Source organism: Panulirus ornatus, chromosome 5 (assembly GCF_036320965.1).
Source record: "Panulirus ornatus isolate Po-2019 chromosome 5, ASM3632096v1, whole genome shotgun sequence".
NCBI classification, from domain to species: Eukaryota; Metazoa; Arthropoda; class Malacostraca; order Decapoda; family Palinuridae; genus Panulirus; species Panulirus ornatus.
In genome coordinates this window covers 42,590,881-42,613,256 of record NC_092228.1, presented here as the reverse complement: position 1 = coordinate 42,613,256, position 22,376 = coordinate 42,590,881, and the positions used below count along the sequence as shown (strand labels likewise).

General features: G+C 36.7%; 1 protein-coding gene across 1 annotated transcript in view; it reads left to right on the top strand.

The window, feature by feature from the left end:
• The window catches only part of PlexA (plexin A), a gene marked incomplete at its 5' end in the record, with an annotated part of 62,469 nt that overhangs the window by 30,355 nt on the left and 9,738 nt on the right, over positions 1–22,376 (top strand). The window contains 12 exon segments of the mRNA XM_071662241.1: positions 11,517–11,680; positions 12,268–12,452; positions 14,839–15,013; positions 17,130–17,249; positions 17,808–18,023; positions 18,219–18,413; positions 18,553–18,799; positions 19,781–20,045; positions 20,388–20,525; positions 20,707–20,920; positions 21,042–21,246; positions 22,050–22,336. Coding sequence (XP_071518342.1) covers positions 11,517–11,680; positions 12,268–12,452; positions 14,839–15,013; positions 17,130–17,249; positions 17,808–18,023; positions 18,219–18,413; positions 18,553–18,799; positions 19,781–20,045; positions 20,388–20,525; positions 20,707–20,920; positions 21,042–21,246; positions 22,050–22,336 — 2,411 coding nt within the window.

Sequence of the window (22,376 nt, the reverse complement as noted above, 5' to 3'; positions counted from 1 at the left end):
CATGAATACAAGCACCCTTTATGTATTTAATGTATGTTTGTAAGATATGTGTATGTAAAGAAGGAGTTTTACTCAAGTGAAACCCCCTCTCTTAACTTCCGTTTCCTATCACAATATCTTAGATTGATATTTTTTCACATTTTTCCAACCCTTATTTCTAACATCTTGTTGTTCAGTTCTCTGATTCCTCATTTTTGAGAACTTCATTGAGACAACACTGTCAAATTGAGTGAGGAACCTGAAAGTTGTAATCACATTTCCTTTTTTTTTCCCCCCTTAATGTGAGCAGGGCTATTGCTGTTACTTTCTCCTTGTACATTAGCTCCCTTACTTTAGGTCCCTTACTTTAGGTAGTTTGTGTTGCCTGCCATGGACCTTCTTTTAGTACACCTTTTCTTACTTCCTGCTTCAGGACCTCTGTCTATCAGATTCTTTCAGTAGACAAAGCCAGCTATGTCCATTAAGCAGATCTACATGTCAAGATGTGTGGTGATCCTGTATGTTTGTCTCGGTAGGATGAGTATAAGACAGATGATAAGGTTTTTTATATAAAAGTAACATAACAGGTCTACTGAATCAATGTTTGTATTATCAGTGGGGTGGATAGTGCTCAGAGCACAGACGAGAGAGTGTAACTCATGCATACCTGTTGAGTGTAGTTTCAAATTGCTGCATGTTTGATGGTTTGGGGTCCAAGGTTGAGCTGGATCATTTGTTTAGTGGTTGTTAAATCATTACAGTGTGAATATGTTTTGCCATTGTGGTGTTTGTAGTGTTAGGGGATCTGTGAATATAGACAGGTGAAGTGTCAGGCAAGGGTGAGCTTTTTATTTCTGCATAAGGGTAGGTGATTGTTTGTGAAATGATTCAGGTACCAGGAAACCTTTTTTTTTGTAGATCTATATATATGAGTTCTCAGACTGACATTTAGAAATTTCAACCATGCCTTTGGTATGTATTTCCCTTCTACTAGATACTCACTTTTTTCTTTTACTCTTTTTTCCAAATCTTGGAAAATTCATCTTGACAGCCCTTTTGATTCCTTTATTTCGAGTGATGTTTGTTTTGAGTGGCTCCATTCATGGTTAGAAGACCTCATGAAAGTCAGACCTTATACAAAATATGAAATGCAGGGCTAAAGAGTTAGAGAAGTAAGGAAAGAAGAGGAAAAGTAATCAAAGAGTTTCAGAAAAATGGGAAAACCTACCTTTTCAAAAGGGTCAGGTCATATCTGTTTTGAAAGATATGAGAAGGAAATTAAGAACATGTGGAGAAAGAAACTGACATCACAATGGCCCACCCTAGAGTTACCAGGGGGGGGGCCCCAAGTAATCACATGACATTGGTTTGCCAAATATTACATGGTCTCACCAATGGCAGGGGTATACACAAGCAGCCATTTCTCAGGGGGCAGAAGTGACTGGTATGGACAGAGAGGTAAAGAGAACCAACACTGCAAGATAGAGCAAGTTGGCCAGTTTTGAAATCAGACTAAGAGAGATGATATGTTGAATTGTTTTGGATTTGACTCTTGTCATTAAATGTGTAGAACTCTTGCTCCCTCCCCCCTCAAAGAATGATACTTCTATCAACAAATCAGGCGTTTGTATTATCAGAGCAACTGTTTAGAAGAGAAAGAATTTCAGCATTAGAGCAAGACTCCATTTTTCTTAGAAAGCAGACGGCTACTTTTATAATGTGGAGTTTTCAAGATAGATTGTTTCATAGTAATGCCTACTACATTTATTGTATTAAGTGAAGGAATTGTAGAGCAATCTGAGGAGAAGGCTTTTCATCCTTCTTTGGTGAAAAGAAAGGCTGAAGAGATAGATATAAGAGCAGTGCCCCATGCATGGGCAAATAAAATCCATACAGTAAATATGAAAATGAATGAATGAAAATGATGATTAGTATGTCCTTATAATTGATTTAGTCATATAAGTGATTATTATAATAACATTATATCCCTCTGTTAGCCACCAGCCAATCACTTACATTAAGTTAAAGGAATTTAAAGTTTTTGTTTGAATTATTGTCTTTAAGAGCTTGTCAAAATATGAGAGTTTGAAGGTTCATATATAAGTGATTTATTCATTGGTGTTTTATGGCCTGTTGAATCGTGGAAATTGAAGGATCAACCTAGAAATGATAGAAACTTATCTGTGTCTGTGTAAGGCAATCAGGTGATTGATATCGATAAGTGTCTTAACTAACCATGTAAAGTAATACCCCTAGATTGCTCCTTAATCAGTGCATGCATTTTTATACATGATAAATGGCCAAGACTAACCTGCATTGATTGGTCTGTAACTCTCTTTATTATTTACTCAGCTTAAATGAGACAGACCATCATCATGGTGTAATTTTCCATGCTGCTGTTTAAGCTGTTGAAAACTGAAAGAGAAGGTAAGAATTTTATAAGTTCTTCAGTTATGCTCTCTCAAGCAGTTTTTGGATACAAATATGATATGTTTGTTGCTGCTACATAGTAAAAGTTCATGGTTTAGTACTAATGATGGATCAAAAGACTGCTTTATTTGTTATATAACATATTTCAGAGGTTACACCCATACCCACCACAATGGTAGTGAATGCAACTGAACCAACAGAGCTTGATGATGGAAATGTAGTACAGAATTTGCTGCCTTTTAGCAACGAGAAACTGGGAGAAGTCAGTGTATTAGAACTGCAAAGTCTTGTGGAAAACTATTTTGAGAAATTCAGAGAAGAAATTATGGTAGAAATTGAGAACCTCCATGCTGAAGTACAGTTTCTTAAGGAAAAGGTCAATCATCTTGACACAATACTCCATCCTTGATTATATTTACATATGTTGAAAGATGTTCTGCATCTCGACTAAGTGTTCACAGACTCATAGTGTGTGAAGTGTTGCCAGCACCTTTGTCAGTAAACCACTTTTAGTGTTCTTCTGTGTCAGCTAATGTATCATCATCGCTGCTTGAATAATACATTTTACGTTAATTCATTTTTGAATAAGAGTCACGGGAAGAGATGAGAAGTCGTGAAACTGTAGGTACAGTGCTAAAGGCATAATTGTAGTGTGAATGCATCTAAAGATGAGCATTACTGATTAACAGAAAAACACTGATTGAACTTTTTATTTACTTTGATATTCTACATCATGATAGGTTAGAGGTATATTATTAAGAAATTTCAGACTTGAAAACAAAGAAGCTTATGATCATATTGTTGTGTAAGGCATTCTTTACCCAATTTTGTTGATTAACAACTATTATCCTAGTGTTTAATCCTTGGGTGAGATAGGTCACTGGGCAAGCAACTATTCAGTTTTAAGCATGGGGATAGCATAAAAGCAAATCAAAGAGTAAATCAATCACTTTAGTTAATTGGATTTGAATCATTGTACTTATGTACAAGCAGTAACATAGATATATTTCCTTTGTCTCATTATGAACTGAAGTCAGAAACCATTGACATGTATATCTCTGATGCCTTTTGAGCAGTTGTAAGCCTGGTAAAGAGTAGCATTTTAAGTTAGGTAAACTTTTTTTGTTTAAGCAGAAGCTCCTTAATGGGTACACTAACTATTCCAGTCATGTTTACAATAACTTGGTGTTTGTAATTGGATTTCATGACAACAAAGAATAGACTCATGTAAGTGACTGTACATGGTTCCATAGTGTTTGACCTATTTAGGATGCTGTTGGCAGATTATTACTATGTTGTCATTATGGCTGAATTTTGTAGTTATGGTATTAATTAAGATGGTATCTCAGGCCAAGTTGAAGAAGTTTGATGTGGACTTTATTGGCTATGAAGGCCCTTTTACATTAGATGGTTACTAACTCCTGTAGTATGGTAAATAGTTTTGATAATGAATATGTTAGGTATTATACTGGTTTGTTACATGTTCCTGAACTGGTATCAAAAATTCAGATTAGTACATTGTGCACACAAGGCAAAACATGAAATTCACTTCAACTGTTGACCCTGTACTTAAAGTTCACCACATTAAGTGACTCATCTTTATTTTTAGACAGTTACCCATTTCTGAACCAAATGATTTTCTAACAGAATTATCATTTTGCCCAGATTTTATCTCCTTTCCAGTATAGGGCATGGGACATTCCTGCCCTATGCCAGCCTCTAGATTTCAGACCCCAGTTCATCAGAACTAAAATCTACAAATCGTGTATGATGATACACTTGATTCACCCCATGTAAATGGGAATAGAGTTAAGATAACAGAGAGATCAGTAGAAAGGAATACTATCCCAGTTTAGGCACATGGGTGTCGTATATATCAAAGTAATTAATGATTGTGGCAGATGTCCATGTAAAGAGGTAATGCACACTCAGGCCCCAGGTGTACCTCTGGTATGTGCTAACTAATCCATATTATTACATTCTTTAATGACATCTCTACCAGTAGTGAAATACCATACTGGGTGACATTTTATTCTTCACATGTTTATTGCATGTGAAGGTGCTCAGGTGATCACCCCATATTCAGTTTAGGGAGATATTATTCCTTTCTCTGGTTTAGGTAGGTACATATATAGGGCCTTAGTTGCCCGTACCATCTCAGCTGACACAAAAAAATGATTTTACTAATAAATGCATACAAAGAAGCGCTGATTTTTTATCCACCTCATTGGCATTGATTGGTAGGTAATCATCATCTTAATTATCATACAACCCCAGGATCCCTTTTTTGGGACTTGAGTGCCTTTGAGGTTGTTCTCTGATCAGAACCAGGAAAATTATAAACTATATTATCATATGATCATGCATATCCTAAAGAATTAACTCATTTGTCTCCTAGGATTTGATGTGATTCTTTAAGATTTATGGTTGTGGTTAACTTTCATTTTTAGAAAATGTAGATTGATGGGAATTGGTACCACTATGAACAGGACAGATACATTTTTCCATTTTTAATGTAACATATGTTTATAGGAACTGATATATTCTGTCATATTCAAGCTCCCATTTGCTGAGTCATCTATTTCTCTTGTTGACATTCATTTCTTTACTACCTTCTTTTTCTTTCCCTCTTGATTGCTGTTTCCCACATTAGCAAAGTTGCACCAAAAACAAAGAAAGAAAGGCCGCATTAGCTTATAGCCGTTCTCTAGCTGTCATGTGTAATGCACCAAACCACTGCTCCCTATCCAAAACCAGTCCCCACAGACTTTTCCGTGGTTTGCCCCAGACGCTTCACATGCCCTGGTTCAATACATTGACAGCATGTCAACTTGTTTACTACGTTGTTCTGATTCATTCTATTACTTCAGTCCACTCTACTCCATAAACAGCAGTAAAAATATGTGTACAAAAAGTAGAACATTTAAATGGAACAGTAGTTTGTGAATGTTAGTTCTTACAAAAATTATCGGCAAATAGCCCTTGGTTTGATTATTCATAGTTGTTTCATCTGGTAAATATTCCTTACTGGGTATCAATTTGCTTCCTGTATGAGTTTGCCCAGTGGACATGGCGTGCTCCCTGGGTGTTACAGGAGTTCCATAGAAGGGGATTCCTGGACAGAAATGTGAATCAGTCAATGAATGAGTCCCTAGACTCCACCTGCAAGTGATAGTACCACAAGCTAGAAGTCGCCTTTGATGACACTGTCGGCATACAGAAAGGAGTAAAGCATTATTAAGGACCTGCCTGCTTTAAAGAAGCCATCTTTACCCAACGTTCACACGGAGCCCATTCTCAGAATTGCAGGAACCCAGTAGAAATCAGTCTTGGGCTGCATACTAAGATAATCAATGAATGTACTCAGGAATCCTAACCTTATGTCCACTGCTTGAGGATATTCATTATTCCATTTTATGGCATTCGCTGAACAATATAAGTGTATTCTTGACACAGGTATCTTCATTGTGCACCATGGTATTAACTGTTTTTGCATCTTATTGATTTTCATCACATTATTTTGAAAGCTTGTTTATTCATACCACCGCACAAGTAGCATGTAGCCTGCATGATTACTGTGAATGTTTAAGCATGTGAATGCAAGTTCAGTATTCTAGGAAGACCATCACATTCAGTGCACTGTGTTGCACATTTTGACTGTGTAAAGAATAACTTTCATTGTTTGCATGCACCATAGTGTTATGGTAAAGTCAGTGCTGGCTAAGGTTTCCTTCACTAGTGCCTTCAGTGTTGGTTATCTCATTCCAGTAGTGTAAACTGGGCTGTAGACATTTTTGCTCTTTGTATTTACTTGGATCCCCAAGCATATCTGCCAGAGAAATGTTTCATGAAGTCCCATTTGTGCCCTAAAAACATATAAAGTTGTGGATAGATTTTTTTTTTGGTCATTTTATATGTATATAGTTTAATTTTTTCATACATATTTACCATTTCCCTGCGTTAGCGAGGTAGCACCAAGAACAGACGACTTAGAGAAAAAAAATCCTCTCTTGGCCCTCTTCTCTCCTCTTCTTGTGGAAAAGTAAAACTAGAGAGGAGATTTCCAGCCCTACACTCCCACCCCATTTAGTCGCCTTCTATGTCACACAGGGAATACATGGGTAGTATTCTTTTTCCCCTATCCTCAGGGAATTTTATTTTCATACACATTCGCCATTTCCTGCATTAGCGGGGTAGTGTCGAGAACTTATGGCTGAGAAGAGGCCAAGTGAGGATTTTTCACTCTTAGGCTCAGTCATCTGTTCTTGATGCTACCTCACTAACGCAGGAAATGGTGAATATATATGAAAATTCTCTTTCTCTGGTTTTTGCTATTTCCCACAAAGTAATGTAGTGCCAGAAACAAAGAATGGCCTCTTTCATTCACATCCACTGTGTACCTGTCATGTATAATGCACTAAAATTAGAGCCCTCATATCCTCAGTTGAACCCCTCAAACCTTTCTCTGGTGTCTCCTGGCAGCTTCACATGCCCTGGTTCACCCCATTGATGGCATGTTGCACTCAGCATACCACTTTTCTCTAATTTCTGTATCCCATCTGCGCTCACACTTTTCTGCATGATCAGGCCCTTAATCACTCAATTGCTCCATTTTGCCATATTCAGCTTTGTCTCCCCATTCTGTGTGTCCCCATCCACTTTAAGAGATGATGCATTGTACAGTAATTTGAAAAGAATTGACATGAAACAAGAATGTAGACAGTGTACCATTGAACGCACTTGAACTCAATAGTGATAGTGAATGGAGACAACAGTGATGATGATGATGGGGATTGTGGTTACAGGGATGCAGTGTCCTCCCCCATCATCATGCTGATTTGAGGGGAACCTTAAAGGCAGTACAGAAAATGAGAACTTATGATGGGTGGTGAATCATCCAAAACTGTTAACAATATAACGTCAGCTACTGGTTTTGTGTGTGTGCGTGTGGTTAGAGGCATGTTTGGAATTAGCAGTCTTCTTAAGGAAGCTTATTATTGCTCCTTGCATCATCTTCCTTTGCATGTCCTTTTACAGTTCCCCCTGTAAGGAAACAGAAACTCCTCCAACCCTCAGTATCTGGTGCTGCTCACCTTTCAAGGTATCCACATCATACACATTGTCATTAAGGGCCTGTGACATTTGAGTGATTTCCATTACCCCCATGTTAGCTGTGATTTTAACTGCTTTGTCACATCTTTCTCATATTCATTTGTCTGAGTGGTTTAAGTGAGCTCCCCAAGATCTTAGTTCTTGTGTCAGTAATTTGATTTTATCCAAAGAGTCTTTTATGTTGTTAATTCAATGAGTACTGTTGTTGAAAGGGAATAATCAGCCTCCATCTGGTCCAAAATTGCTTTGAAGGTGCAGCTTGTGTAGTAGGTCATGAATGTTGCAATTAGACCTTGCTGTTTATGCTTTTGCTTGAAGTTCATAAACCAGACTTTAGTAGCCTGGATGGTTTGTTTGATGTGCCAGAGCTGCTGACATCACCATCAGAAGCCTCATGGGAGTGATTGTACTGGTGTTTGGCCTTTAAACCACTTAGGGATGTACATTTCTGGCACTGATCATCAATCCACAAACTCTTTGTTCTTTCTAAGCATTTTGATGTTTCTGTCGCATATTTTATGTGACACTTTTCCCTTTTGGGGGCACTGGCTATAGTACTTGCTTGGGTATTGGTGTCATTTTTCTAAATGTATCTCACAGTTGATTCGTTCATGCCTTATTGTATGCTAATCTATTAATCAATTCCAATTTATCACTGATTGATATTGCTTCTGCCTTTTTGGCCATGCTCTCTGTTTTGTCAGTATATTTTTGAGGCGTGATAGTGTAATATTTGGCAATATTAAGTTGCAGCTGTGTCTACGTTAATAAACTGAATACAGTGATATCAACAGTAATAACATGGGTCTTTTTTATGGTAGTAGGGTATGGGTCTTTGTTTTCGTTGTGGGTTGATGGATAGGATGCTGCAGTGTTTTGTTATTGAGATACAAACTTGGAAATTTTGATGAATCTTCTTAAAGATCATTTCAGAATACCATTTTTACTGAAGAAAATAGACTACTTTTCATAAGCCTATTTAAAAGGTATATTAAATTTTCGTAGATATTTATCATATTTATAGTTAGAAAATATTGTGATTAAGGGATATGAGACGAGGTCCTGTGGAGCTGGTGTTTTGTATCTCAGCCATTAACTAAGCTGAGTTCAAGATTTATTTAACAATATACTTTTGCAATCGGAATTTGTTGTACATACATGAATATTAATAAAACAAAGCTATCTCCAGGAAATCACTCAGATTGTCTTCTAGTAAAAGCAGCAAGTAATATTTTTACGAAAGTGAGTGCTATAGAAAATAGTTTTGAACATGATTGGAAGGAAGTAACCCAACAAAAGCCAAAGCAGGGAAAACATTTTTTATGACTTGCCACAAATTAATTCCATATGTACCCTCAGTTCCTGATCAGTGTTGTAGTAGTATGTAGTGATACCTGTGTTATTCAGCGTTCATTTACTTTGAGTAATATAGTGCAGGAAATACCACATACCAGTGTTCATTACAGTTTGATAGCACATTTTGTCATTGCCATGGATAGAAAAGGCAAAACCTGATCACAGATAACTTTAAAATTATGCCTGATAAGCACACTGGTAATCAAAAAACTATGGTGAAGAAAATATCTCTAGTCCAGCTATTGATTCCGTTTTACTTCGCCATTATTATTATTGACAAATAGAGGATGAAGCAAGTGATACTTTTCTAAGTCATGGATCTGTGATTTTGTGTGCACAAGATGATATTGACTTTGGGAATGATGGCAGTGAAATTTAATGATAATGAAAGTGATCAAGACATTCGGTCATTGGTTGGCTTCATTGAAGATTAAATTATGGGTAGCTAATTAGACCAACTCATTATGAACCTGGGGAAAATATTGAGCTTGATAAGTAAGAAAATATTCGCATTGATAGTGACTCACACTATCATAGGTGATGAGGATCATATTGATTCACTTTAAACTTTATACTTTACCACATGTAATTTTTTTCTCATTCCTTACATTAGTGTGTGTAATGTTACTGATTTTGTTATCTTACAGACATAAGGCACAAAGCCTCACTTGTGTAATTATTTTTGTATTGACGCACAAAATGCTTGTACCTTATCCCTTGAAAACCTTACAAATAGATGAACCCTCACCATGATATCAAACTGGTACACAAAATATGTACTCACAGATGTTCAGTGAGGTAGAGCCAGGAAACAAACAAAGAATGGTCCATCCTCTCATTTACCCATATATATATATATATATATTTTTCTTTCATTCAAACTATTCGCCATTTCCCGCATTAGCGAGGTAGCGTTAAGAACAGAGGACTGGGCCTTTGAGGGAATACCCTCACCTGGCCCAATTCTCTGTTCCTTCTTTTGGAAAATTGAAAAAAAAAAAAAAAAAAAAACGAGAGGGGAGGATTTCCAGCCCCCCGCTCCCTCCCCTTTTAGTCGCCTTCTACGACACGCAGGGAATACGTGGGAAGTATTCTTAATCCCCTATCCCCAGGGATAATATATATATTTATTTTTTTTTTTTTTTTTTTTATACTTTGTCGCTGTCTCCCGCGTTTGCGAGGTAGCGCAAGGAAACAGACGAAAGAAATGGCCCAACCCCCATACACACGTACATACACACGTCCACACACGCAAATATACATACCTACACAGCTTTCCATGGTTTACCCCAGACGCTTCACATGCCTTGATTCAATCCACTGACAGCACGTCAACCCCTGTATACCACATCGCTCCAATTCACTCTATTTCTTGCCCTCCTTTCACCCTCCTGCATGTTCAGGCCCCGATCACACAAAATCTTTTTCACTCCATCTTTCCACCTCCAATTTGGCCTCCCTCTTCTCCTCGTTCCCTCCACCTCCGACACATATATCCTCTTGGTCAATCTTTCCTCACTCATTCTCTCCATGTGCCCAAACCATTTCAAAACACCCTCTTCTGCTCTCTCAACCACGCTCTTTTTATTTCCACACATCTCTCTTACCCTTACGTTACTTACTCGATCAAACCACCTCACACCACACATTGTCCTCAAACATCTCATTTCCAGCACATCCATCCTCCTGCGCACAACTCTATCCATAGCCCACGCCTCGCAACCATACAACATTGTTGGAACCACTATTCCTTCAAACATACCCATTTTTGCTTTCCGAGATAATGTTCTCGACTTCCACACATTTTTCAAGGCTCCCAAAATTTATATATATATATATATATATATATATATATATATATATATATATATATATATATATATATATATATATATATATATTACCTTCTTTCTTTCATACTATTCGCCACTTCCCATGTTAGCGAGGTAGCGTTAAGAACAGAGGACTGGGCCTTTGAGGGAATAACCTCATCTGGCCCCCTTCTCGGTTCCTTCTTTTGGGAAAAAAAAAAGAGATGGGAGGATTTCCAGTCCCCCGCTCCTTCCCCTTTTAGTCACCTTCTACGACACACAGGGAATTCATGGGAAGTATTCTTTCTCCCCTATCCCAAGGGATATACATAAACACCCATACACACACATGTACATACATATACATATCAACACATGCACACATGCATACTCATACACAGACATATACATATATGAACACGTACATATTTGTACTTGCTTGCCTTTATCCATTCCTGGTGCTACTCTGCCCCACGGAAAACAGCATTAGTAAAATGAATGGATACATTGTACAAAATCAGGATTATTAGACATCTTTATTCATAGGCAGCAATAAAATTTGTGTTTTGAATTCTGTTACAGACTTAAAGGAAAGGAAGGATGCTATGACATTGACATATTTACTTTTGGATTATGCATGAAAATACAGATTTCTAATATTGCTTACAACCTTCCAGCATGATCTAGTAAATTTCTTTCAGATATGCGAAGACGTTTTGCATGATCCTACCCAATCATTGCACTGGTATGTCTCTACATGATCATGGCATCAATTTAATCATAATTTCTGGCGGCTGTAGATAACTAACCCTGCATGATACTTTTCAGGCATCAATTTGGGAAAACACATCGATGATATCTACGAGGGTATTACTGTAGCAGGAATTACGTGTCAGCCTTACCGCAACTCATATATCAAGACTAAACAGGTCACCTGTATGGTGGACAGTCCAGGAGTAAATGACTTCAAAGAAGGACCAATTGTTGTGAAGGTAAATATGAACAGCATTTTTAGAAAGTTAAGGTTTTACCCATTCTCAAGTTTTGTTTTTATTTTGTATTCAGACAACCACTATTCTTGTAGATAGCTCGTACAGACTCCTCCTTGCATCCTTCTCCTTACATAATTATTATTCTATCTGTACATATCTCTGCTGCCCATTCCCTTGGGGAACTCGTATCATGGGAGTGGCTACAGCAAAAGAGATCCCAATTACCCCTGTCCTTATATGCCTCCCTCACATACACCATACACCATTCCATTCATTCTCAATGCTTTTGCATATTGATGATTTGATCACTCTCTTAATTTGCCTTTCTTTTTTCCTCTTAATGCAGTCTTAAACACTAACTCATCCTTTCTTATCTGTACTTTCCATAAACTGAAACACTTATACAAACATGCACACACAAATGATTCCATGTAAGAAATGAAAATCATCCATTTCAACCATTCTTGTTTTGTAGTTGTCCTGACCTGATATTGAATGATATGAACTATGAGCAATTACATTATTAATTCATTTGTGGTCTATACAATGAATATTTTTGGTTTCTGGTTCATTCTTTTTCTTTACAGGTTGCTCGAGAGTATAGAGGGGAATCAAAGGAAAAGTATCGTTTTGTTAACCCTGAGATAACAGATCTTACCCCAGACTCTGGGCCAAGATCTGGTGGAACGTTGCTGCACATACTTGGTAAACACATGAATGCTGGTAGTCGCATTGAGGCCTTCATTAGTGGACGGCCATGCAAGATTCAAAGGTAAATTTATAGTTGTGACAGTTGACATTGTGTGTCTGTCTGTCCATTAGTGTGTTTTTCGGTAGACACTTATTTTTCAATATGATGACTCAAAAGCAATAATTAGCAGAAACTTCATCTTTACATCATAGGTATTCCCAGTAGAAATGATGAACGGTATAGCTTTGAAGTATGCACTCACATTAACTTTGCTAATTAATTAGAGAAAGGAATATATTCGTAAGTTCTGTAACAGATATTCTTATCGATGGGAATTTCAAATTGATAAGACGTATTAAGCAAAGATAAATATCCTGACAAAAATTAAGAATTTTTTGTTGGTATCTTTACTGTTTTGCGCTACCTCACTAATGCAAGAAATGGCGAACAAACTTTTTCCCCGCAATAGGCAACATAAGTGCCTCTTTTTCTCATTCAGAATGATATGAATAAATATGTAGACTGTCATTTTGAATCTTATTTTGGAATATCAATGATTTCATTTTTCAGTAATAGAATACTATTTGGGGAAGAGAAGATAGCTTGAGTTGAAGAATCTGTTTTATCCTACAAACATGAATGAAGCTATAATGGTTAGGAGTACAAAGATTAAGGAAAATGCGTGGTTCATAAACAAAAAAAGTAGATAAAAACAATGTTTGGAAACCTTACCTCACTTCCCCTAACAGTGAAAATTTACATTGATTTTTCAGTGTTATTGTCAAAATTTACAAACATCATTGACATCTGCACTGTCCTATGACATGGTGAAAAATATTCTTTTGCAACGTTGCCTGTGCTAAAACATGTATGTAAATGCACAGATGCACACGGCACTCAAAAATTGGATGTAAACATGAGACCATAATAAACGTATTTTTCTTATAGCATTAAAAATAAGGTAATTATCAACTTGTAGGAAAGGTTAGGTGGGTTTTCATAGGTTCTTTTGATTTCTAGAAAATTTTCATCTACCCTCGTGATACTTAATCCCAGCTTCTTGCTGAACTTTACAGCCCTTCATTTTGTTGACTTATATATCATATTATAAAAAAAAAAGGATCTCCTTATGCTTTTTTTTTTATGATGTGCCAGGAACAGTTTTATATCCTAATCATGGCCATCCTGGAGTTGGATCTATGCATATTTAGTTATATGTCTTATACCTACTTGCTTCCCTTGTTTAGTGAGGTAGTGTCAGGAATCAATGGATGATGACCTCGTTTACACATGTCCACCCTTCATCTTGCATATATAATGCACTGAAACCAACACCATCCTACCAAAGCCAATCCCCAGAAATTCCCACACAGTTCCACTTAAACTGCTTCGAATGGTTGTTGATGGAACATTGATCCTTTCAGTTCACTGTGTCACATGCATGCTCCTCCCCTTCCTAAATATTCATATCTTGATCCTCCATCCTTCCACCTCCTTCAGTCTCCCTCCACTGCAACATGCATTCTTTCTTCACTTATTTCCTCCGTCTCCAACATTTTAGCAAACTCTGGTCAGCTCTGTTTCAGTCAGACTCTACTTGTGTGTGTGGCAGAAGAGAAAAACAGTATAAATCTATCATGCAAGATGTGTGATGATTGCTACATGCTATCCCTGCCTTTTTTGTAAAAATACATCGCAGGCACTCAGAGATATGTACATTGTCAGATCATCCATGGTCAACATTCCTTATGCCATATATTGTCCTCAGGCATTTCATTTCTTGTATGTCCACCCTCTTCCTTCCTTTCGCATTGAAGATCCAAACCTCACATCCATACAACACTCTTGGGACTACTGTACCTTCATATGTACCCATCTTTAACAAATGGCATTGACTTTCCATATGTTCTATAGTGCACCTAGACATTAGCCTCTCTTCCACACTATGACTCACTTTAATCCCCATGGTTCCATTCATTGCCATGTTCACTCTCAGGTGCCACATACCCATTTATCAACCATCCACAAAGGTAGTACGAAAATGTTAGTGATGCAAACTAATACACCATGGAGACTTGTACACTGCACAACACATCTATGCAAAACGAAATCATTGATACTCCAAATTTAGATTAGATGTGATCATAAATTGAATATATGCAATAAAATGGCTTACTATAGTGGAAAGATATATCAGATTTAGTTTTGTGAAAATTTATAAAAGAGCTAGAGAGTGAATTTGAGGGAATGAAGCCCTTTCTTCATCTGTTCCTGGTGCTAACTCACAAATGTGGGAAATGGCGAACATGCATGAAGAAGAATTTTGAAAGATTAATAATTCATTTTTGTCTAATGTCTCATTATCATCTGTCAATGAATTTGTAATGGATGTCTTGGAAAGCGATTACTCTGTTTTTTAAGAAACATAAGCAAAATTATACATATATTTTTTTTCTTACCTCTGCAGCACAAATATGACTGTGGCAACTTGCATCACCACAGCCTCATCCAACCTACAGCAGGGACAAATTGAGATGAATTTTGATAATGGCCGCAGAAGACTTGAAGGAAAATACTTCACTTATGTCGATGACCCAACAATCAGTTCAGTCAAGTCTGGGAGAGCCGGCCAGGCAGGACTAGTAAGTACTACACAAATATTGAGTGCTTCTGTGTTGAGAAATGGTTAGACATACTTGTAGTTAAATTTGGTTTACAGGATAACTTCATTTCAAGGGAAAACTTACTACTGTGTACACAGTACATATTCTCACATATTCTTGGTTTCTTCTGTTCCTGTTTTTGGAAATTGATGATACAAAAAGTAGTCATGGTAGCTACCTTTTGTACTGCAGTTTTCGTACTCCCCTGTTCTTAAGGATAATGCAAATTTGTGATTTAGGAAAACATGAATTATGTGTTCTTAAGTGATGTATGAAAGATGGAGAGAAAATTTGTTTGTGAACAGTGTTCTAGCAACCCACATTTATGTGAAGCAGAAAAGAAAGGCAGCAACCTAATCCAGGGAGGGGAAACATACAGAAAAAAAAAAACAGCCTCTGCAGTGCAGATTCATTACACTGGCGTCACTACTATTGACACCAATGTGGTTAGTACCCCCTGGCAGATATATGCTTGCTACCTATTAAGTGTAATGATACAGGTAGGATATAAAAAAAAATCATAATCCTTGAAACAAACGAATGTGCTGGTTTTTATTTTCACAGATTTTAGAAAAATAGACAACCAGATTATGAACATGTAACCATAACAAAGTATTTGTTATACTCGATGTATGTTCTTAATGTTATTTGTTGGTGATATATGTGAATATGTACCATAGAAAACAATAATCATTACTTAACATATATACATTATACTAGAACACTTGTGTTTTTGTTTAGATACTTGGATATGTACCTAAAGTGTGCTTTATGTTTCTAACTGATGATTCTGTTACTTTTGCTTTCCAGTAATCCTTACCCAATTTTAAGTAGGGATCAGGTGTATCAGAAACAGAGAACATTAGGTGAATAGAAAAAGAGCATTGAAAAGAAATAAATGGTAAGCAGTGAGTGAAAAGAGAGTAAAATAGCTTGATAACAAAATGACACTGTTTAAGATAAAAATGAAAAGCTTTAGAAAAGTGAGAATGAAGAGAGAGTTATGTGGAACGTGAATGGGAATACAAATTTGTCCTTCTCTTACATGAACAAAGCAAAACACAAAGAGGGTAGAGACTGGACCATATGAAGCAGGAGAAAAGTATGAAAATGGCCCCATAGAGCTGTGCAGAAAGATAATTGAACAATACAAATCAGCGTTCATCTCAGAAAGCAGTGAGAAATTTGATGATAACTGTTTAACCATGTAATGAAAATGCAGTTATAGATACTGAGATATGAAAATTTCATCAGCGGTGCAGTTTGTGAGCTTAGAGAAGATGCATCATCAGAACCAGCTGGAATTCCAGTCATCTTCCCAAAGGAAAAAAAAAAAAAATGCTATAGCAAACCAAGTAATGCCACTGATGTTGCAAAGTCTAGACAAAAGCAAAGTAGTTAACATTTACAAAATGAAATATGTAACCCTGGAGGATGTTTGCCAATACAAGAATAGCAAGTGCCAGTTTACTTTACATATATTGAAAGTCTTTGAATGAGTGATAAAAGGACATATTACAAGAACAACTACGTAAATGAAGGCTGGCGTGGTTTTGTACCAAGAAAAGTATGCAAACACAAGAGCTGTTGTTGACAGTAACAAATATGAAACTTTAATGCAAGGAAGGAGAAGGGACAGTGAGGCATTTGAAAATGTAAACTATAAGATTTCACATAGTGAAAAGAACAAAGGAAAACATTGAGAGTAAGAGTAGGATGGCAAGATTGATCAGAGCTATTAACGAATAGAAAATTCAGAGTTGTAGCAAACAGAACCAGTGTTTCTCTTTGTGACATCTGCCCCCAGTAGGAAATTTCAGAAGTTTAACGGTATTGTTTGTTGCAAGAGGTTTACACACAACAGACATACAAGTGGTACACAAAAGTTCCAAACAGTATTCCATACCTCAGTTCATGTTTATTCCAGGCTGGAAATTATCTCACCTGCATTTCTTTCATTTAAGAGGAATGACTAATAAACATATAATAACATTTATGTTAATTTGCCTGAATATACTAATTGTGTTGTTTTTTTTAGATATCATGACATGTTGATTTATAATGGTATCGTCATTTGTATCAATTTTTATTTCAGCGCAATGGTCCTCGTGGCATTCCCAGTGGAGGAATTATAATTACAGTTGATGGCACAAATTTTGATGTAATTAGAGAACCCAAAATGTATGTTGTCTACAGAGAGAAGGAATACACTAGTGTAAGTATACAAGGTAGCACTTTAGGACCTGGTTCAGTGTTAGATAGTTAATGCTATAGTAATGTATCATATAATTTGCTTGATTGAATGCAAGTGTAGAGATGGATTTCATTTGACTGGAATTTAGAATAAGATGAGTGGATAGGAAGATGTTTAAATGAGTGAGGAGCAGAAAAAGACATGACTGGAAAATTAAGGTAGATTTGCGGGGTTGTTTAGAGCCCATGAAATGAATGGAAGGAAGAGAGATGACTGAATTGAGATAAGAAGAGTAAAATTGGTGTAAGGAAAGAAGAGGAAAGAGTAAGTGTGGAAGTGGTAGGGTAAGAAAGGTTTAAGTATAGAACACTTAGAGCTACGAAAAGATACCGACGATATAAGGATAGAATGCATAATTAGGATGATTTATGTATAATAATTTGTTATTCATCAGGTGCTGCTAAACTGTTTGTGTGATGAATATTGTATCTTGAATATGAATTGAATTATGTATATTGTTGTGTGTTTGAAGAAGAATATATCTTTTCTTGAAATTTTAACCTGCTTTTTTCTGTGAAGCCATGTGAAGTGAAAAATTCCACAAGAATGGAATGCAAGTCTCCTGCCATACCAGATGAGAGCAACGAGCAGATAGACATTGAGAATGGAAGGAAGCTGGACTATGGGTTTATCATGGATCATGTAAAATCTGTAAGGAATCTAAACAGAGGAGAATTCTCGCCGTTCGTTGTTTATCGTAAACCAGAGTACTTTACCTTTGAGGATCTTGATAAGGTAAGAAAATTAGAGAGTAATGAATCTGTGGCTGATTATTCCTTGTATAAATGTTCTTGGTATCATTCACTTTTAAACATAAGCCATTAATGCATAATTATGAATTGAAGACAATATGGAATCATGTTTTTCTTTTATTATCACCTCTTTTAATGATGTGTCAAACAGTATCAGTCATATTACCTTTAATTTCAGGTCAAGCAGTATAAATCAGATTATCTTACAATCAATGGCAAGAATCTGGACCGAGCATCCCATGAAATAGATGTAGAAGTTCTCATCGGCTCTGAATCTTGCAATGTGACATCTCTCTCACGATCACAGCTAACTTGTCGACCCCCTAAAGAACAGCCTGCCCCTTTGAATGGAGATGAGCTGCCACAGGTTGTGGTAAGTGTTGCAAAATTACTAATATCTTCTGCACAGTGATATTTCATTGATTAAAATGAAATTTCCATATCCTAAGACTTTACCATTATGACCTGCTGTAACTGAGAGATGTCATTCTAAGCACAAAATCTTGTTTCAGGTAATTGTTGGTGGTAATCTGAGATATGAAATAGGTTACTTGAAATATGCCAGTCCCACAGATGTTGGCACACTTTCAAAGCAACTCATCATCGGGCTCTCTGTGGGTGCAGTTGTCCTGATCCTCATCCTGGTTATTTGTCTCATAGTGTACCGTCAGAAGAGCAACCAGAATTCAAGGGTTCTCAAGAGTATGCAAGAACAGATGGATGTTCTTGAGCTTAGAGTTGCAGCTGAATGCAAGGAAGGTATGCTGAAAATGGTTTTATTTTCTTTCATGTGCTCTGCCTTTCAATATGTAGGAGTACTGATCATAAGAAAGATAGCAGGAAAATTGGAAATGAGAGTAGAATCTTGCGTTGAAGGGGAAATGGAGGTACATTAAGAGCTTCCGTGAACTGCAAGAACTTCATTGTAGTGTGGGGAAGAAGTATGTAGTAAGGATTGCTTGCCACAGCTTATACAAATGATGCAAAACTTTAGATTAACAGAACCAGAATGGGCAGAAAATAAGGGCACAAGATAAATCACTAATGCAGTTTATAGGTATTTTCCACTTCATTTAGTAGATTCATTACTAGGAAATTATTCTTTATTTATAGCTAAGCAGTCCATGTTTTCCCATAGACTTCCATGATGTGGCTTGAGATACAATATAGGATCAACATTTTGACCCCAGTAAAATTCTAAAATTGTCAGTCATCATTAGTTTGTCTTTGAAAATCAATTATAAATTACATTAAGCAAGTACCCAAAACCAAGTCAGTTACTATTTTGACTAAATCGGTACCTTAATATCTCGACTGCTTTGAAACGAAATCAATTTAAGTAGGACTGCTGTTGAGTAGGGAATAGCCGTAGCTGAAAATAAGAAAATACATTTAACAAAGAATGAAGATATGAGGAAGATGGGTAATGTTAAGAGATATTAGAAAGACTAATGAGTAAAATCTTCTCAAGATGGCATAGCCTTTTGTTAAGAATGTGAGAGGCTTCATGCATGTGATCTACCTTATATACTGTACATGGGGATGGAGTTGAACTTGTGAGAGAGTAGATAGTTAGAGAAGCGATCTTTTGATGCAGAATTATGTACATGCAGGTCTATGTGTGGAAATAGCTTTTACTTTTGATGAAAACATGTGTATCAGTACCATAGAAAACTTCATTTACCATACACATTAATTTTTTTTTTCATCAATGACTTTCATTGTTAATGCCTCTTTCAGCTTTTGCTGAGCTTCAGACAGAGATGACAGACTTAACCAGTGATCTAATTGGCGGTGGTATCCCATTCCTGGAGTATCGCACTTATGCCATGAAAATCCTCTTCCCCAACTTGGAGGAGACAACTGTACTGCAGATGGACCGGCCAGATCTTGTCCGCAAGGAGAAGGGCTTGAAACTCTTTGGTCAGCTTATTATGAACAAGACTTTTTTATTACTTTTTATTCGCACATTGGAGTCCAATAGATATTTTTCAATGAGGGACAGGTGAGATGCTAATATCTGTTATATGAACTGAATTGCCTACATTGATTTTTCCCTTTGCCAAACAGACAGGTTAATGATTGCTAATTTAGAACATACAGAACTTAGTTTTTCCGAATTAATTCCCACAAGAGGTGCATTCTTGTATGGATTTGATTCACCCCTTGTGAATAAATGTTAATAGATGAATTGAAGGAACTACAGATTAGAGTTGTAACTTTGAACAGTCGTATAGAAAAAGTGTTTTTTTTAGAAATATCCACATTGCATTTGCATTATATTTTAAGGTACAGTAGTAGTTTATTTATGTCCTTTTCATTCTGTAAACTTTTCTCCTCTTTGCAGAGTAAATGTTGCTGCCCTTATTATGGTGGCATTACAGGGTAAAATGGAGTACTGTTCAGACATTTTGAAGACACTTTTGGCTGAACTTATAGAAAAATGTATTGAGGGAAAGATACATCCAAAACTCCTCTTTAGAAGGTATGTCATCCTGATACTGTCATGAAACAATCATTAAGAAATTTCACATAATATTTTCACTTAGCAGTTGGTAATTGTCCTTGATATTTTTATGGTGGATATAAACATTACATCATAGAGAAGGAAACCACTTACCAAAGTAAGTTGAGAATATACAGTGTAATGTTATTTTAATCCTCAGAACGGAGAGTGTTGCTGAGAAGATGTTATCATCATGGTTCACATTCCTCTTATACAAGTTCTTGAAGGAATGTGCTGGAGAGCCACTTTACATGTTATTCCGTGCCATCAAACAGCAAGTGGACAAAGGACCTGTTGATGCCGTCACCTCAGAAGCACGATATTCACTATCTGAGGAGAAACTCATTCGCCAGAGTATTGATTTCAAGGAAATGGTAAATTGAAAAACGTTTTGTTTTTTATCATCTCTGAACATATCTCACTGATATACTGCTCAGTAATCTAGCTGACCACAGATATTGTTACATCCTAACTCTGCTATATTTGTTCTTGCAGACTGTATATGTATCCATGTGTAACTTGTACATGGGTGCAGTTGATGGACCTATGGAGGGTGGTGAAACTCCTGTCAAGGTTCTGGACTGTGACACAATCTCTCAGGTCAAGGAGAAATCCCTTGATGCCATATATCGCTCTTATCCGTACTCACAACGACCGCGAAGGGAAGATCTGGATCTTGAGTGGCGTACGGGGACCTCTGGTGAGTTTCAGGATGAATTTAATTGTATATGTTTATGTAAAGATAGGTAGTGGTGAAGAAGGTAGTGTGGGACTCTTTTGAAAACTGAAAGGAACTTAGTCCAAAACTGATACGAGTTAGAGTGAAATTGGAGAACTAGAAGCAGTTGATTGTTTATGCATTTGCATCTGATTATGGAAGCTGAGTAAGTTCTTTGACAATTTTCATGCAAGGGATCAAATTGTAATACCAAAGAAAATGAATGCAAGGGTGGATGATGTAAAAGAAGATGGGGAAAAGTTTCTAAAGCTGTTTGCTGGAAGAGGAATGGTGATTTTTTTCTCAATTGCTCCTCCTGTCTTAGTGAGGTAGCACCAAGAACAGGTGAACAAGTCTCATTTGCACACATCTTTTCTCTAGCTGTTGTGCATAATGTACTGAAACCAGAGCCCACCATCTACACTGAAGCCCCACAGACTATTCCATGGTGTACTTTATCCACTTCAGATGCCCTGGTGCAGGCCATTGACACCTATACTATACCACGCTGATGCATATCATTTCAACCTGCTAAAGAGAAATGTTTTGGAAAAAATAGGAAAAATACAATTTGCCATATTATGCACTGATTAAAAGTAGAATGTTTTCAACTAAAGGTAATGGCAAGCGGAAGACAATTATTAGTCTTTCATGGCTGTATATAGATATATTAATATATAGTTTCTTCTGAAGAGTACCTGTTTTATAAAGTTTTAAAAGTAGATACTATAAGTGTGCCATGAAAAAAATTACAGTTTGATTTAATTTCCATATTTTTTTTACAGGTCGACTCATTCTGTATGATGAAGATACCACCACCCGGCCTGAAGGAGGCTGGAAGAAGCTGAATACTTTAGCTCACTACAATGTTCCTGACTTAGCCCAGTTAACCTTAATACCCAAACAATCATCAATATATAATTATATGTCAATCCTTTCTGATAAATCTGACAAGTCACACAAGTATGAAACATTAAATATGAACAAATATCCCTCTGCCAGTCCGCCCCTTTCACGCGCCACGTCACCCCTTAACCATGATAATGAAGCGGGGGTTAAGGTAGGAGCAAAGGTCTGTTTCTCCACAAGGCAGGTTAGAGCCAAGTTTGTTT